The following is a 19,211-nucleotide window of genomic DNA, read 5'->3' as shown; positions in this document are numbered from 1 at the left end:
AAATATCTTCTCAGTGTAGCCACTCAGACCCTGAAATTTCCCTACAGAGGTATCAGGGATGGTAACATCAAGTGATGAATGTGTGTGTGTTGTGTCTGAAATCAAAGACTCCTGGAGCACAGGTGGATTTAGGGGAGCACAACCAGTTCGGTCCCCCTTGGGCACAGAGAGTCAGGGGCGCTGCAGGTGATGCCACAATTGAAATGGGGCATGAGAGGTGGCACAGGGCCTAGTTCAGAGCCTCCTCAATAGAAATCAGGGCCCCTGAATTGATGTCTAGCATCACCACTGACGCTATCTATTTACCTGTGGTCACATTTGAAATCTTATGTGAAGGCTGGGGAGCTTCAATGTACTAGCCTATTAATATACATGGGTAAGTGCCAATTATACTATTCTCTTACCTACAGGGAATGGTTGTAAATTAGTAGCACAGCCCATGCTCTGCATAGAAACAATTAACACCACCACCACTCCTGTCTGAAACCCTAGACTGAAACTGCCACTCAGTGTAGAAAATACTGAACTAGATGAAACAATGACCTGCATCAATTACATTCCCAATAAAGAACACCAGTTTGGAAGAATGCTTCACAGATTGAGGCCCACTTGGAAAATGAGTAAAAGAAAGAAAGGAAAGAAACTGTTAAAAAAAACAACAACCTTATTTATTTTTTCTTTACATATAAGGTACTATTTTTTAAAAAAAAAGCAGTGAAGAAGAAGATATAGAACATCACTATAACAATGGTTAACAGTCAGCAGTTACAAGAAAACATCTTAACAAGTCACAGAAGACTACAGGTACTGTTGATCACACCAAAACATGCCTCTTGCTATCCCTCACACTTGAATTTAAGCATTTTGGATTCCATTTCTAAGTGAAACTACAAACTAGAACTGCCATGACAAAAAAGAATGTATAGGGCGGTATTCAACTAAGTAGTTCTGTGGTTGTAAGTATTTCCATTCAGGCAATGCAAATTCCACTCCCTCTCCCCACACAACTACTGTACCTTCCCCCAAATCTGTTCTGGAAGCTGGGGGGCAGGGAAACAGAACAGATGGGGTGACAGGGAGAGAAAAGAGAGGAGTTCCACTGCACAGCCAGAAGTCCTTGCACTATTGGAACTACTTTGTTAGGAATTGGATATCTAGTTCTCTCCCTCCCTCCCTCTCTCTCTCTGTATAATCTACTTTTTAAATGGTTCTGTCTTCAGAAGATGAAGAACCAGGATATATGTCTTTTCACCTGTGGCATTAAATCTACCTCCATAGCCTAGGCTCACGTAACTTTCTGCTATCTACAATACGAGGTAAACATACAAATTAATCTGTGCTTATCTCTGGCTGTTAATAGCTTGTTGAATGAAATGTCTTGGATCACTTTCTGTATTTACAAAGAGCCAAAGCCCAGAGGCAAAGGATGAAATCATCACCTTGAACAAGCATGGCTGATTTCATTGCAGTCTAGACTGGAAAAATACTACTGCTGGTGTCTAGGAATGTGACACATTTAACTCTCTCTGCTGGAGTGGGTCGGGTAAATAGGATTCTGGCTACTAGTAATTTCAAAATGTTCATTCATAAATTAATGTTCATTCATTATGTATGCCAGTTCTATTGGAACAATCCCAGCAATAGTTTGATTGCCTTTTCATCTTTACTAGCTCACTGTAAACACAGGAATAGTTTATCTACTAGTTTAAGTTTGTTAGCTTGTTAAGCTAAAATCAAAGAATCCTGAGTTACCATTTTAGGGACTTTCCAAAGGGATAACTGTGTTAATCTGTTGCACTAAACAGAAAAAATAATTTGTGGCACCTTAAAAACTAACAAATTGATTATGGTATAAGCTTTCATGGCCCAGAGTTTACTTTGTCAGATGTATTGAATGTTATCCTAAATTGTGTATTACAGTTATTTATATAAACACATCCTGGCTACAAATGTTATATAACTAGAACTGCATGCACACTTTAAAAGAGAGGGACAGAAAGAGAGACAGAGACCAGTTGCCACCACTAGACCATCTACTGGGGTGTGGCTTTTCCATCTTCTACTAACTTCCTCCCCTGCCAAAAACAAAGCAGAACATAACCACTAAGCAAGCTTTGAGCGTATGGATTCTACCAGCTCCCATGCACTTAAACCTTTGCATTTCTGAATGAGCTGTCAAATACAGCAAATATGTTATTACCAAAAAATGATTTTCATGTTCTAAAAATACAAAGAGGATGAAAATCACTAGTGACTCAAGTAATTAGTAATGATAATCTGGGCTGAAACCAAACATGGCCCATAGGCTCAACACACAATAGTTCAATATTCTGATTTTCTGATGCAGCTCTGATACAGAAATCTCCAAAGGGAAAAAATCCATTATTGGTAGGCAAGCAGAGTATGTCTTAAATTGTTATGTTTTATTTTATATCTTGATCGCCTACATGAAAAGGTGTACATGCATTTCATTTTACAGAGTTATAGTAGCAAAGAAAGAGATATCTTTCACAGCTTTCAGTAGGATTAGTGAACTCGGCTCTTGAACTGTAAAAATGCAGCGATCGGGAATCTAGAAGGTTAAAAGGGTGATACACTGCAAACGGATGGGGTTTTTTCCTTCTTCTTTTTTTCAGATGAGCTGCTACAGAGAATGAAAATCAGCCACGAATACTCTAACTACTTATTGGGGGTTGCTTTATTCAAGGTCCAAATTACAGCAGCATAATCTCCATATTATGCAAATGAGATATATTAATTATGCAAATCAGGCTTGCTATTTCTGCATAACCAATTTGTCTCATTTTCGTGAGGCACTTCACCTCTGCTCCTGCCATGTTCTAGCAGAGACAGCAAGGGAAAACACAAGGGAAGGTCTTTACCTGACCATTATTTCCACTGTTAGAGGAGAGAGAACCTTCTGACTCCAGTCTTGCACCTTTTCAGCACTAACCCAGAAACAGAGTTGGAAGATGCAGAAAGACCCCTTCTTTGGTCTGCCTTCCTTCCGCATGCACACTAAAACTTCCTTCTTAATTAATATGAAAAAAACAAGTTCCTTGGGTAGGATGGAAAAATCTTCTTTTGTAATAGCTACTGTGCAACTATTTCTTTTTCTAATCAAGCAACATCCTTAACTCAGGAAAATGAGATTTATTTCTATTCTTTTGAATTTATTCAGTTACATTCAATGACATGAATACCCAATCTAATCAGCATTTTTTAAAAAAAACCACACACCCCATGAGACCCTATAACACAACGAACTAATATCCACTGACAAACACAAAATAAAAAGTAGTAGTAAATTTAAAAGCACACAAAAATCTTTATATATATATATACATATATATATATATATATATATATATATATATATATATATATAGAAATAGCCCAGATAGTAGCATCTACACAACTGCCAGAAAAAGGTTTTCATGAGGTACCTTTACCATGGCCCAGTCCTAACCTTTGGTTTTATCTATCACCCTGCCAATTCATCCCTCTAACTTCAAGGCATTCCCCAGCCTCCATTACGATTTCCAATATATGCTTAGGGTTTGCACATGGGAATAATCTACACATCAGATTTGTGGATTATTGGGGGGGTGGAAGGCATTACTGATGCCCTCCACAGGCTGCCCCACCCCCGTGGATTCTCAGCTTTCAAAATAATTTTAAAACATGCCTTTTGGGGTTTGCTTACCAAGCAAGAGCAAGGGGCAGGGAAATTTCAACACTATTTTAATCTGAATCCGTTTTTATTCTGCTTGGTCAGATATTAGCTTGTGTTGTCCACTCCAAGGCAGAAGGAGCAGGTTATGAATCCCAAAACGTACTCTGAGGACTGGTATAGTTCCCTGTGATGGCAGCTGGAGTGCATAAAATGTTGGGACTGATCCAGCCATCCCTGTTTTTTCCCCAATGGGAAACACACACACAAACCCTCTAGAGTTAAAAACTAGTTGGAGTCAAATCTACAGACTTTTTTACATTGGTCAAATTATGAGCCTAAAAATCAGCCCATGCATTTTCTTGGTTCACTCTGAACATTTAACTGAAAAGGCAAAAATTTCTTTAAGACTGGAACCCTACACTTACCTAGGAGTAACACCTACTGATCGCAGTGGGACTTGCATGTATAGGATTGAGTTGCAAATGGCTTGAATATAGACACCTCCCCCTCTTCAGCAAAACTGGTTTTTTGTGGCTCACTCAAATATGAACATTAATCCACATTTCTTTTTTAATTAAGCCGCTACTGAGTTATTGCTTTTAATGTTATCTCATTTTTATGCAAGACATTATGAATAGCAGTAAAGTTCAATTGCAAGTATAAAATACATATTTTTATTTGCCTTTCCAAATATACAAGCAAATCTACACACAGGCACACAAAATCTCTAGATATTATCCTTGTGTTTAAAGGAATTTCTCCCTGTGTCTTAAAACGGAAAAAAACTACCTTCTGTATTATGTATTACTACATGAAGTTTATTTTGTAAGTGAGAGATAGCATCTGCAATACCTTTCCACAGTCTCCCTCTGGGTCTTGAACTTTGTGGTCCTTATTTTTCTTGGGGTTCACAATGGAAACTATCTGCAGAATACATTTTTAAAAAATACATTGTTTATACATTCATTCCATACAATTGGGGGCCTATAACAAAGTGAGAAGTTCCTGTTCAGGATTCTAGACAGCCATCTTGTCTTGCAGGATATTACAAATCACTCCCTCCCCATTTGGCTTCCCATTCCACCCCAACTCAGCATGCTCAGTCCTCATTTGGCAGCTACCTTGCGCCTTTAAATCCCCACCCCTAAAGTTTTACTCTACAAAATTGTATGATCCACACAAAAGAGGGAGGTATCAGCAGGCTTGGGGAAACTCTTTGTCGGCTATGCAAGATTGGTACTCGGAAAACAAATTTTCTGTTTAGTACATATTGGAAAGACTTTAGGCTCAAGGGATATACTTTGTTCCCGCAAACCCTGGAATCCACCAAGCAGAGCCAAATGCAAAACAAAGGCAAGAGATGGAGGCAATATAGAACTAAGGAAAGGGTTAACCGGAGCATACATTCAGTCCAGTAGTTTGTTTCCAGTACCAGAACAGAGCTCAGTTTTGTTACAAGAAAATCAAAGCTCTCCTGCAAGGAGGCTTAAAGTCCTCCTGCCGATGGAAGGAACCCTCCCATTCATGGAAGGGTGACCTGGGATCAAAATCATTATTCTGGAGGTACAGAAAAATGAGTGACAGTTCAGAATACAGTTGGTTAATCGGAAGCTGGATTTCTTGAAGAGCGAATGTGAGCACTCCTGACTATACAAACTGTGTACCAAACACACAAAGAAAACTGTGTTCCACTAGAGCCAGGATAGGGAATCTGTCATCCTTCAGATGTTCGGCTCCAGCTCCCAGCAGCCCACAGTCGCCATGTCCATTAGGAATGATGGAAGTTGTCTCCTAGTTTGAGGAAACCCAGAGGTTCCACATCTCTGTGCTAGAGACTCACTCAAGTCTTGGGCTACCTCCTAACTGCCGGAAGTAGGTAGGGGGTGATTTTACATTCTGATGCTGTATTTGTTTGGCTGAATTTGTATTTGAAGGTTGCCATCTACCTTGAACCCTTCGGTTCTAGGACAACTAAACTAAACTAAACTAAACTAAACTAAACTAAAAAAAAAAGGATGCAGGTTTTTGTTTTAAAAACACACACACCTTCAACAGCAGGGAACGAAACTTACCCTTGGAAGAGTAGACAAACTCTGAACAACAAACACTATGGGGTTGCCTGCATTTTTTATGGCTTCCACAGCTTCTTCATGAGTTGCATTCTGCAGGTCTGTTCCGGACACCTGCAGAGCAAGAAGCCTATTTAGATGCTCTTCTGCACTGTTCACAGTACAAGATGCAACAGAAGCTCTCAGCCAGTAAAAATTAAGCGCCCGAAAAAAGGTCACCAAGAGGTTTACTATAGCAAATATATTTAACTAAATGAGTGATTCAAAATTTTCCTTAATCAAATCAGCACGGTACTCAGTCTATGACAAGTGATGCATTCACATTTACAAATAATTGTCTTAAGACATGCAGGCATAAGAAAATGCATAGAAACAGTAGCTGGACAGGAACCTGGCAACACATGGCTCTCTTCCTCAACTGTGGTTGCGTTGCTAAGACATTCTTTCCTTATGGTTGATTTCTTCTCGTTGACAAAGTGGCATGTTTCACATGGATTCATTTTGAGGAAGGAAGTAATGCATATTTGAGAATCTGCCTTCGTGTCAGAAATTGGACTTGGCGAGTCTGAGTAGTTTCAGTCACTAGTGATATGCACATATACAGAAAGCATGAACACAGGAATCCTGTATTAAATTGCACTTCCTGTATTTATGCATAGTATTAACACCTCCAGTGGGACTTCTGCATTCTCTCCCATAGGCTTAAGGAGCACACACATCTCCATGTGGAACCTGGGCAAACCCACCCTTCAGATATTAACAATGTGTGCAAATACAGAACACTCAGCTCACACATCTTGAATTCATACATCTTGAACTCACAAATGAATGTTTACTATGTCTACTTACAGTTAAGGCTGATTTGATTTCCTGTTCAAAATATGCATTTAATGCTTGAACACATACAGCTAAGACAGGTGTGTACAGATGCAACTTTTTAAAGATACAGATGTTTGTCTGAACTTACCTCAAGTATTTTATCCCCAGTTTTGAGAGCTTTTGTTCGGCCTGCTGGGCTGTCTTCCAAGACTTGCTTGATAAATATACCTTTAAGCTCTTCTCCATTCTTTAAGCGTTTTATAACTGTATGTCCGCCAACAATACTAATGCCAAGTGGCACATGGGGTTCTCGAAAAATTTCAACACTGTAGAGAGTAAGACAATCCTTTGAACATGAGAGGTTTCAGTTACGTGATTTTTGTTTCACTCTGCAGTCCTGATGCTAATCTAAACATATTGTTCTTTGTAAGGTGTAACATAAGCCTTTTAAAACGAGAAGTGATTTGTATGTTATGTTATAGCCTGGTGGAAATTGCTGAAAAGCCGTCTCAGTATCTCCTTCTGATGAAACACGCAAAAGCAGGGAACTCAACCCACTCAGCGATTCCAGAAGGCCTCAGTCTGATGTTATAAGAGATGATGGTACAACCCCTGTCCTACGAACAACAGAAAAGCCAGATGACAGCAACAACTGAATTTGCTTGCTGGAAACTAATTTAAAGGAAATGTTCCTGCATTTTATCATGAGAAAGTGACACAAGAAGAACCCTGCTTGATCAGATCAAAATATTCACCTAGTACAGCAACCTACTTCCCCTTAAGTCTTCTGTGTATTGCATTATTTCCACTCTTCGCTATACATAGTAACAACATACCCAATATGCCCTTCTCTCTCCTTTCCATAGAGTTTGCATTCAGGGATAACTCTGTCCCACTGATTCTCTCAGTCTACCAGGTTACTGATATACCCACTATAATTATGTTCTTATTTAGCATCTTACTCCCCAGCTCCAATTGGCTTTTATCCCATATATTAGTTTAGAAACTGTTCTGTAACCTTCTGGAGATATATATATATATATATATATATATATACACAGTCCACTTCTATTGCAGTCCAAATTAAACCCATTCTTTTTGTACTGGCTTTGCTTGTCTTACAATAGTCAACAATGCCTAACAAATCTAGACTTTACACTTTTATTATATCCATACTTTGGAGAACCCTCATCACCACACACACACACACACACACACACCACACACACACCTAGTAGGGTTACATTTAAAGTAAAAAATATATATTGCCAGAACAGAATCTGATGTACTGACAAAAGCCAGTTAGATTAAAGTTATTCCACTGGTCCATACTGCCAATAGAAAGACTTGCATCCAAGCACAGACTGCAGGTCTTGTGTTTCCAATGGAAGTTGTAACTGATGTGCTTGAGAACTCCAGCTAAACCACTAGGGAGTTCATACATGCACACACAACCCTGCACTTCAGCTCTTTGCCAGCTGCATTCAGCATGCAGACCATATGTTGGGAAGCCCAGAAAGAAAAACTGCTGTCCAGTTGCCATCATCAACTAGTTTATCATTTTAACTATGCCACTGGGTATCTTTAAAGTCTGTTCCCTACTTCCTTTCCTAGAACTCGTCATTCAACATCCAGGTGAAATGAACTCAGGTAAGTTGGCAGGCACATGTTGCTTTGTGAAACACTAGCAAATCCACACAGATTGAAAGGCAAACTAGGCATAAAAACAATAATCTGTTTTTGCCACTCAGTTAAATAAAACAGTTCTGATGCAGAGGTGCACATCTTTCAGAACCATGTGCATTTTGTCACTGTTTTTATCTCCAGTCCTCTTTCAACAGCACTTCCTGGGTTTATAGATTCCCTCAAATTTTGGGGATTTAGTAGATAGACTCACAAGTATCCCAATAAGTGCATGACACAAAAAGCCCAGCATGCATGCACACACATCTCTTCTCTTCTTGCAGCAGCTGGATGTAAAGCTACTTTAAATAGTGCTGGGACTCAGCTACACTGGAAAAGAAATGGGACCCCTGACCATTAGGTCCAGTCGCGGACGACTCTGGGGTTGCGGCGCTCATCTCACTTTATTGGCCGAGGGAGCCGGCGTACAGCTTCCGGGTCATGTGGCCAGCATGACTAAGCCGCTTCTGGTGAAAAAGAGCAGCGCACGGAAACACCGTTTACCTTCCCGCTGGAGTGGTACCTATTTATCTACTTGCACTTTGACATGCTTTCGAACTGCAAGGTTGGCAGGAGCAGGGACCAAGCAACGGGAGCTCACCCCATCGCAAGGATTCGAACCGCCGACCTTCTGATCAGCAAGCCCTAGGCTCTGTGATTTAGACCACAGCGCCACCTGCATCCCGTATGAATTGTATAAGCATTATAATAACGCTGTGACACCAGATGGCACTGTGGAGTGCCGTTTTTTCCAACCTGATTTCTCATACAAAGTTGACAACGTGTTTAACTGAAACGCTTCTTTGATGTGTCTAGATCCAGCCCTGGGCAAGCATTGCTATAGAGCCACTTCACAAAATACAGTTCACCACTGAGAATGTAAGCTCAATAGAGAGTTATAGCTAATTGCATGTCCATGATGAATGGACCTCTACAATATTTATAGGGACGTGGGTGGTGCTGCGGTCTAAACCACTGAGTCTCTTGGGCTTGCCAATGAGAAGGTCGCTGGTTTGATTCCCCATGACGGGGTGAGTTCCTGTTGTTGTGTCTCAGCTTCTGCCAACCTAGCAATTTGGTAGCACACCAGTGCAAGTAGATAAGTAGGTACTGCTGTGGCGGGAAGGTAAACCGCATTTCCATGGGCTCTGGCTTCCGTCACTGTGTTTTGTTGTGCCAGAAGCTGTTTAGTCATATTGTTCACATTACCCAGAAATATGTCTGTGGACAAACGCTGGCTCCCTTGGCCAGAAAGTGAGATCAGCACCGCAACCCCATAGTCGCCTTTGACTGGACTTAACCGTCCTTTACTTTTTTTACCTTTTACAATATTTACTTATTTAATAAAATATACATACTGCTTAACTATAAGAAAAACCTCAAGTATAAAACAATGAGATTATCAGTAAAAAAACTATTTAAAAACTTCAAAAATAATTAAAAGCAATGATAAGCTAAGAGCCAAATCAAAACACATCTCAGTATTCTACATATCTGGATACACAATACATGTGTTTTAAGGGCATACACCTTAGGGACACACACACAAAAAAAACCCATAATGTGTGAACTTGCCCTCATTTAGAGGTTTGTGACTACCAGGAGCTTTGAATGCAAGTGGTATGCCTAGATAGCAAAACCTTCATGTAGGAATACACAGGTGAACCAACATTCGTTGATAATTTAACTACAATGGAAAACTGGCAAGTTTCTAAAAACAACAGGATTGATATAATAAAGCTTTTTCAGCAGGACATCTGTTAAGCATTAATTGTATCTGTAGTATTTAGCAAAGCTGGAATCACAACTACCTCAGTGCTATTCATGAATGGATTAAATAAACGGTCAAGCAAACAGTCACTGGCAAAAAATGAAAAGTTAAGGCAAGCATATACTCCACGCCAAAAGGCCTCAAATAATTTCTAAGTCAGGAGAAATGTTGAAACATTTATCAACCTACGTTTGCGGTGTTCCCCAGTGACTGAAAACTGGAGTTTCTTCTCCTTCTCCTTCTTCTCTCTCAGGCAATTCACTAAATAAGTAAAATAAAAATAAATTTTAACTTCCCACACTTTTCTGCTTCCTAACATTCATTCTTTATACTTCACACACCTTTACCACCTTATCTTCGCTTACAACAGATATTCGGTGGACAAAACAGATACATCTTTTATCAGTTAATAGTTACATTTTTCCATGCTCTTGGAAGTGAGCACACTCTGGCTTTGCACAACACGGCGAGAAATTCAGGTCCTCTTTAATAAAGCTAAAACCATTGAAGAAAATAGTTCTGCCTCGTTACTTATTTCAGTTCAGGCAAAATAAGGGTGTGCATAGTGTCACTGTATACAAGAGATGTTCAAGTATTTGCCTGAACACGTGAATATTCGAAGTATATTTGAATATACACACACCTCACACAATTGTGTAGGGACGCGGGTGGCGCTGTGGGTAAAACCTCAGCACCTAGGACTTGCCAATCGCAAGGTCGGCGGTTCGAATCCCCACAGCGGGGTGCGCTCCCGTCGTTCGGTCCCAGCGCCTGCCAACCTAGCAGTTCGAAAGCACCTCCGGGTGCAAGTAGATAAATAGGGACCGCTTACCAGCGGGAAGGTAAACGGCGTTCCGTGTGTTGTGCTGGCTCGCCAGATGCAGCTTGTCACGCTGGCCACATGACCCAGAAGTGTCTGCGGACAGCGCTGGCTCCCGGCCTATAGAGTGAGATGAGCGCACAACCCTAGAGTCTGGCAAGACTTGCCCGAATGGGCAGGGGTACCTTTACCTTTACACACAATTGTGTGGAGGGTTCTACTCATGTTCAAGTGAATAAGAGTAAAGCTTCCTGCAGACCTTTGCCACTCAACACAGGGATAGCCACAGACTAAGTGTGTGGGGCTTTATGCGATGGAGATATGGATAGCATGCCCATCCCTGTCCATGGATCATGTGCTCAGGAACAATGTCTGAATAGGCCTACAGTGGTGACACGGAACTTGCTTGTATCTGGATGGAGTCAGGAGTTACCCATTACTGTTCTGCTCTTGTATTCTTTAAGACAGACAACAAAGTTTTTTTGCACAGCTTTGTGAGTGATGTGTCTTCTACACCTTCCATGACAATAAGCAAACATTTTTTAAGTTGAGAGAGAGTCTCTTTCATACCTTGGCAGCCCTAGTCGAAGAGAGGCAGAATCCAGGGTACTGGAATGGTCACAATTTTCAGTCTTCAGGTTATTTCTCTTGAGATCATCAACAACACATAGAGGAGCTTTCGTGTCATTTTGCATCTTGGCACCTGGCACAATTAAGAGATCAGTTATTGTTCATTGATGCGGACATTGAGAGCAAAAAGGTACAGTGAGCTTAGAATAACTGACCAAAGTCATCTTATATTTAGGCTGACATATCTTGCATTAATTAAATGCAATAAGGGCAGAAAGATAAATCCAGCTGATATTTATTTATTTCATGATAACTTACTCATTCCATGGCCATCCACGATAGTATCTGGTTGGCTGTACTCTGATGCTCCAGGGAACCCTGAACTGTTAATTCCATTTTCTTTAGCCTTCAGTGAAAAAGGGAGAAAAAAACCCCAGGCAATTCAAATTTGGAAATTTGCTGACATTGCACTATGTTGCAGAGAGACGCTGAGTTTACTGGAAACTGAACTTTTAAAATTAATTCAATAACATGTTCTTATGAACATAAGATGTGACCATTAATTGAACCCTGCTGCCCAAAACCACAGTTATTGCATCTGACATTGTTTACACTTTGTAGCATTACGCTTTCAGAATATCATGTAAGCCTCTTTATTGCGAAAATTCCTAATTGTCTAAATTGTCTAAATTAGCACTTCAATCTGTGTTAGTTAAACCTGTTTCCCTCCAGATGCAGATGGACTCCATTTCCCATCTGCCCCAGCTAATATGGGCAGCTATGATGGAAGATGAAGTCCAGGAGCACCTGGAAGAGACTTGAGCTCCCCATTCCCGATTTAGATATCCAAGTTTGCCCTCAAAACTCGCCAGCAATATCTGTAATGAACAGGGGGCATCCCATCCTCATACTTCACATTAAAACTTGTTCCTACTTCTCTTGCTACTGCATATGCAAAAAAAGAAGTAGTACCTCTTTAGCAGCACCAAGTCCCATGTCAGAACTTAGTTCTTCCATGGTAGGAGGTTCTAGTTCCTTTGCCCAATGCCTTCCAGTCTCAACGTGGATCTCACTAGATGGAGCCGGCTCTTTTACACCTGGTGGCTTATAGCCAAAATAATCCTGATCCACATCATACTCATCATCCACCAGCATCTCCCGTTCTTCACCAAGATGAGCCTCTGTAGGCTTCAAAAACTCATGCATTTCCCAAGACTCCTTATCAGCATCCACCTCATTCTGTGCAAGCTGAAACTGCCTCCCCAAATGCAGGATCGGTTCATCCACAAGTTCCTCTCTAGAGAAAGATTCAGCTCTGAAGTCCTGCATTAAATAATAATAATAATAATACAAAAATGAAAGTAGAGATTTGCAGTAGCCCTTTTAAAAGAAGGAGGGTGGAGAATTACTGTTTATCATAGTTGCATCCCGGGAACATTTTAGATTTTACAACTATTGCCTATCTTGGGGGGGGGGAATCTATAAAACAATTTCACAATATTAGAAAAATGAAACTGTACAATAAAACACATACATAAAGCATTATTTTGTATTAAAAATAACTGAAGTACAGAAGTTCTTCTATTGGCTGAATTTGTAATGAAAGCAAGCTTTGGCGAATTCCAGGGACATGTGGAATTTGATGGGACTGCAGCACAACTCCATGCATGTTTACTTGGAAGTAGGTCCCCCTAGGTTCCTTGCGTTTAATGCCAGATTAAATTAAACGTTTCCATTTCTGTCCAGAGGCTGAAAACTATGGCTGGAATGGAAGTATTCCACTCTGGATGTCACAGCAAACTACAGCTGCTATAAAAATGAGGAAGGGAAACAGAAGCACGTGAACAGAGGAGAAAGTAATGAGCGCAAATATTTGGTTATGATGCAGGACCAGGGCCATAGTATTAATAGCAAGTAAGTCAGAAGATGCTGCAACACATAAGGCTATGGGGCACTGGAGCAAGAAGGAAGCCTATTTTGCCTGAGAGGCTCACTGCAAATTGTTAACCTATATGTAGCCAAAAAAGGTGCTCATTTGTGTTCTACTATTCTTCTCATATGCACATATACTCTATCAACAGAATGTTGAGAGCAACGTGAGGAGTAGAATGGAGCGGGGATGGGGATATCCCTCATTTCCCAGATGCTCCTACCAGTCTTCTCATGCTGTTACTTCAGGAAGGCCTTGAGCCAGCTTTTCATCTGGCTGTTTTAGTCTATAAAATGAAGTTGGGGGCCAGATCAAAAGGAGGTGGGGTTCCAATTAATCTACTATTCTGCAGGGACAGAAAGAGACTACTGTATATGGAAAAGAAGCACAAGGCAATTCAATTTACCTCACAGTAAATTTACCCTCAAGGCCTAGTGTTATACCTACAACAACATTCACGAGAACATTATGAAGAACACTGGATGGCCAAGCCTTTTTTTCATTCTGAACATACACCTGGAATACATAAATTTCACATCCCAAAAATTGCTTGCTCTGGAATAGTGGAATTGATCGGAGTAGATTATTTAGGGATGTGTACAGTAAAGCTATGGTTTTCCCAGTAGTGATGTATGGAAGTGAGAGCTGGACCATAAAGAAGGCTGATCGCCGAAGAATTGATGCTTTTGAATTATGGTGCTGGAGGAGACTCTTCAGAGTCCCATGGACTGCAAGAAGATCAAACCTACCCATTCTTAAGGAAATCAGCCCTGAGTGCTCACTGGAAGGACAGATCCTGAAGCTGAGGCTCCAATACTTTGGCCACCTCATGAGAAGAGAAGTCTCCCTGGAAAAGACCCTGATGTTGGGAAAGAGTGAGGGCACAAGGAGAAGGGGACAGCAGAGGACGAGATGGTTGGACAGTGTTCTCGAAGCTACCAACATGAGTTTGACCAAACTGCGGGAGGCAGTGGAAGACAGGAGTGCCTGGCATGCTCTGGTCCATGGGGTCACGAAGAGTTGGACACGACTAAACGACTAAACAACAACAACACAGTTGATCTAGAGAAAAGGTTCAGTTCCTGATAGAAGCAGGAAACATTTCGTGCTCCCCACCATTTTTTTAAAAATAAAAAAAAATCTCTATGCACCACTACTTTAAATTTAACAAAAGAAACAGTCAATAAATACCTTTGGAACTTCAAGGCATTTTGATGAGTTCATATCGTTGATTGGTTCTTGAAATACAAAACTTTTGGCAATACCCTTGGGATCCACAGTAGAAGAGGTCCCCTGCTGATTATTTCCTCCCTTTAAAAAAATAAGACACTAATCAGGAAAATATAAATCGCCAAACTTTTTGAGAAAGAGAATGGCAAGAAACTAGCTTGCAGAGGGGCACAGCTGAAAAGTAAGCCAGAAGGAATGCAGAAAGTAAACTCAAGAGACACAAGTCATACGAAAAGTACAGAGTACAAATTTTATTGTAAAATGTTAAATGTCCTGTTTATACTTGGGCTCTCGGTGGTCTCCTATCCAGGGGACTGACAAGGTCCATCAGTATTTAGCTTAGGCAGTCTACAACATCAGTTATTCCAGGATCACTTGACTGCATTACAAACTTTTAAAACACTTGATTAAAAAGTTAAAGCTATGTAAATATGTTTTGCTTAGGCCAGTGAAAATCATAGATGATGATGAGCTTAGAAACTGCCCTGCTGTTTTTCCTAACTTTATTTATGTAGTAACTTACTGAAAGCAATAAACCAAAGTAGAAGAAATAAAATTAGTGCAACATAAGGGTTTGGGTACCATTTTTATCTTGCCCATATGCTTGGCTTATTGGTTTGTTTGTTTTTGCTGTTTTCCTCACATTCCACTATATTTTTCTGTATTCTTATACACACATACATATTACTAGTTTCCTATATCTAGCTTCTATAATAAGGTGCAGCTTGTTAAAAACCATCAAATCCAGAACCAATCATATCAGAGCCTTTATAAACAGCCATATGGATGAAGAACATAGAAGATGTACTCAGAACAATAAAGCCAGTAAGTAACCAATAAACAATATGCATATACAGTGGTACCTCTAGATGCGAACGGGATCCGTTTCGGGGGCCCATTCGCATCTAGAAGCAAACGTGATCAGCGACAGCACGTCTGCACACGCACACGTTGCTTTTTGCCACTTCTGCGCATGCGTGTGGCGTCATTTTGAGCGTCTGCGCATGCGCAAGCGGCAAAACCCGGAAGTAACGCACTCCGTTACTTCCGGGTTGCCGTGGAGCGCAACTTGAACGCGCTCATCCCGAAGCACATTCAACCTGAGGTATGACTGTACTGACATTGGCCACATTTAAATGATAAGAGCCCCCAAAGGCCCATCTGGTCCAGCATCCTCTTCTCACAGTGGCCAACTAGATGCCTATGGGAAGTCCACAAGCAGGACACGAGAGCAGAGGCAGTCACCTTATTTATTTATATTGTGATGTACAACTGGTATTCAGAGCCGTATTAATTTGACAGCCTTACACTATCTATTTTCTGGCATTTATAACACTGCCCAGTACTAGTCTTGGGGGGAAACTGTAGAAAATGGTAGCCAAGGTGTTCAGAAAGGGCTGCAGCTTAGTGGTAGAGCATCTGCTTTGGACGCAGAATGTCCTAGATTCATTCCCCAGGCAGAGTTGGGATGAATTCTGGTGGGCTGCTGAGAGTCAGCACTGAACTAGAGGGACCAATGAGCTGACTCAATATAAGGCAATTTCTTAAGTTCCTAGGTGCTTATCACCCTTTCTTCTAAACTAAAAAGCCCCAAATAATGCAACCTGTTCCTCATAGGGAACTGGTCTAAGCTCTGTGTTCTGAACCTTTTCAAGCTCTGCAATATCCTTTTGGAGGTGCAGCAATCAGAACTGTACACAGTGCCAAGTACAGTCAGACAATAGTTTTGTATAATAGCAGAGTACTATACTGACAATTTTATTTCCTAAGGATCCCTAACACTGATTTTGCCTTTTTCACAGCTATAGCACACTGGGCCAACCTTCTGAGCTTCCCTGGTCATTTACCGCCAGTTCACAGTCCAGAACTATATATATGTAGGTCAAGTTAATACTTTTTGTACCAATGTGCACTTTATCCTTCCATTGTATCACATATCTTTCCCTTATATCCGAGCTGGGAAAGTGTGATTGGAACAAGCCATGGCTTAAAGCTGGCTCCGTATCCTGGCTGGTTTGGAAGCCATTACTCACAGTTTCTCAGCTTGAATGCAATGGGAAGCTATGGCAAACTATGACTTCCTAGCTCCATTTTGTGCTGGTGCAAATGGAGGAGCAAAGTGGCTGCATGTAGGTGCAGGATGCTCATTCATATCATGGTTTATTTGATCATCAGAGAGTGAACATTATGCCAGTAATCTGTGCAGCAATGCATTCTCTCTATTCTTGAACAGATTAACCCAAATTGCCCTGTGTCACAGGAGAAAAAGACTATATGAGACATCCTACACCAGAAGTACTTGTGCTATGTAAAAGATTCAGAACAAATAGCTCAGTAAAAGTGGGCAAGACTGCATGATGACAGGAAAGGCCATTTTTAAAAAAATCTTGCCTGGAGAAAGTCAGAATTTTGAATCCTATTAATCCAAAATCATGTGGCTATCCTAAACATAAAGTTCTCAACAGTGGCATCCTCCTTTAATTAAGGAGACTGGTTAAGACATTCCTGTTTGTACACGACTTTGATTTCACTACTGTCTGCGATTTTATCTTGGCTGGCTGCTGCTGTGCTTTAAAATCACTTACGCTGCAAGGTATTAAACTAAGTCAAACCCAGATTAGATCCACTGAAATCAATGGATCTAAGTTGTATATTTTACTGAATTTTCAAACTGCATTGCAGCTAACAGGGTGATTTCTAAAATAAATGGGAGACAGAAATCCAAACAAGTCTTTAGTATAAAACAAGACTCAAACTCTCACTCCAAGAATATCAAAGAAAAATGTTTCTTTGCCCTTCAGCACACCGCTTCATAAGATATGCCATGCTCAAAGAACTTAGTGGGTCAGGACTGGTCTGCTTCTTGCAAGCCCCAGCTGGGATGCATAGGAAACTCCACTCAAACTAGTTTTGCTGAATTTGGGAGGTTACATAACATAAGATGACCAACCCTTACCATCAAAGGTTTACTGATCCCAAGGTGAACTTTTCCTGGTGGCACAGATTTCAACACCTCTACAGCTTCTGCCAGAGTAGTATTGTGCAAACACATGTCATTTACAAAGACCAGACGGTCACCAGGGAAGAGTTCGCCACCACGCTCAGCCACTCCATTTGGCACCAGTGAACTGACCACAAATGCTGCCTTGGTTGGATCTAAGGGGTCCTGAAAAATAAGCAAAAGAAAATGTCATTTTTAAATATAGATAGAAGGAATGCTTCCATACAAGCAACGTATATATATATGTACATCTACAGAAGGCTTCCATTACTATTTGGGCCACAGAGTTGAAAAATTCTGGAAGGAAAAGCAGCAAAATGACAAGGTTTGCCAAATGATAATAAGAATGTCACGAAGGGAGGGGAGAAAGAGCGTAAAGACTAGTGTCAGAGCACATGCATTTCAACAAGGAAATGTGGATATGACTAAAAAGAAGAAGAACTGGAAGAAAAACATGGCAGGCAAAGCTACTCAGATATTCTACAATACTGTACATTGTCATCTCCCCCAGAAAGGACACATGGCAAACAGATAATATTTTGGGGAACCAAATCAAGACACCCAACAGTAGACACAGACATTCACCAATGTGACAGGAATAAACAGGGAGTGGTTCTTTTATTCCGTGGAAAGACCAAGGTATAATAAGCAACAGCATCTTGACTTCAGCATAGTTTTCCAAGAACCTAATTTCAACAAAAAATGCCCCTTTTATAGTTATTATTTCAGGATAAAGAGACAGTAAAGGGATGTGGAAGCCAAATTCTATTAGTTCTGAGGTGAGTCAGCAATTATCTACCCTCTCCAAAAATAAAATAATAATAATAAATCTAATTAAGAGCAGAATCGAAGCATACAAATATTCAGGGGATAAAATGAAGAATGCATTTGCTATAACTACGCTACCATTCTCAAGCAGAGGGAGCTCTTGTATAGGAAGAGAAGAGAAGCTACATAATGGGAAAGATCAATCAGCTAGAAACGGCATATTGCTGCACAGAGAAACTGGTCTGTCCCCCAAAATGTTTGGATGGCAATATAGTTGCTGAAGGAGAAAACCCTACAAATCTAGTTTATTTTATAAGCCAAGCAATAAAAGATTCAAAAGCCACATTTTTGTTCAAAGCCACAGTTTTTCATTTAAGGAAAATAGATTATAAGCAGTATCCTTTTGTAAAGGACCAATGAAACGGACATATTTAAAGAAGTAACGTGTTTTGGGGGGCTTGCTTGAGTTTCCTAAACCAATTTGAGGAACTTCAAGACAAAGTACTGGATCTCAAAAAACTAGCAACGCACGATACCCAATCAGTTCCTCGTTGCACTATTGTGGTGGTGGCTATGTCATTTAGACAACTTTATTTTCCTTCTCCATCAGGACCAATGATTGTGAACACCACTATCCAGGGCTTTTTTTTCTATTAAAAAAATGTTCAGGGGTACTCTCATTTTCCTACTCATATGGAAATACTGCCCCTCAATGAGGCCAAACTTAGATGCACAAAATGTTTAGGAGTATGTGTACCCCTGCGTTCCCCCACCCCCACCCCAAAGAAAGCACTGCCACTATCCATTAAAAAGTGATTTGCTGCATTTAAGGGCCATTAGAATTTGCTTTAATCCAGATAAGCTATTTATGTAC

At 40.5% G+C, this 19,211-nt stretch overlaps 1 protein-coding gene across 7 annotated transcripts in view; it reads right to left on the bottom strand.

Annotated features, from left to right (window-relative positions):
• Positions 1-19,211, bottom strand: part of PATJ (PATJ crumbs cell polarity complex component) — a 153,875-nt gene that overhangs the window by 90,266 nt on the left and 44,398 nt on the right. For 6 of the 7 annotated variants that reach the window (XM_081011732.1, XM_081011731.1, XM_081011730.1 and 3 more), the window contains 9 exons: positions 17,525-17,734; positions 14,530-14,649; positions 12,382-12,731; positions 11,727-11,818; positions 11,409-11,541; positions 10,208-10,279; positions 6,713-6,890; positions 5,749-5,859; positions 4,529-4,600 (listed from right to left, as the gene is read on the bottom strand). In XM_081011732.1, the coding sequence (XP_080867858.1) occupies positions 4,529-4,600; positions 5,749-5,859; positions 6,713-6,890; positions 10,208-10,279; positions 11,409-11,541; positions 11,727-11,818; positions 12,382-12,731; positions 14,530-14,649; positions 17,525-17,734 (1,338 nt within the window). Of the gene's footprint in view, positions 1-4,528; positions 4,601-5,748; positions 5,860-6,712; positions 6,891-10,207; positions 10,280-11,408; positions 11,542-11,726; positions 11,819-12,380; positions 12,732-14,529; positions 14,650-17,524; positions 17,735-19,211 lie in introns of all 7 variants that reach the window. The other variant, XM_081011728.1, reaches the window with a different exon arrangement.

The sequence above is a fragment of the Podarcis pityusensis genome, assembly GCF_964106645.2.
Source record: "Podarcis pityusensis genome assembly, chromosome: 6".
Lineage (NCBI taxonomy): Eukaryota > Metazoa > Chordata > Lepidosauria > Squamata > Lacertidae > Podarcis > Podarcis pityusensis.
Note: the sequence above shows the minus strand (reverse complement) of the source record. Positions and strands in the feature narration are given on the sequence as shown.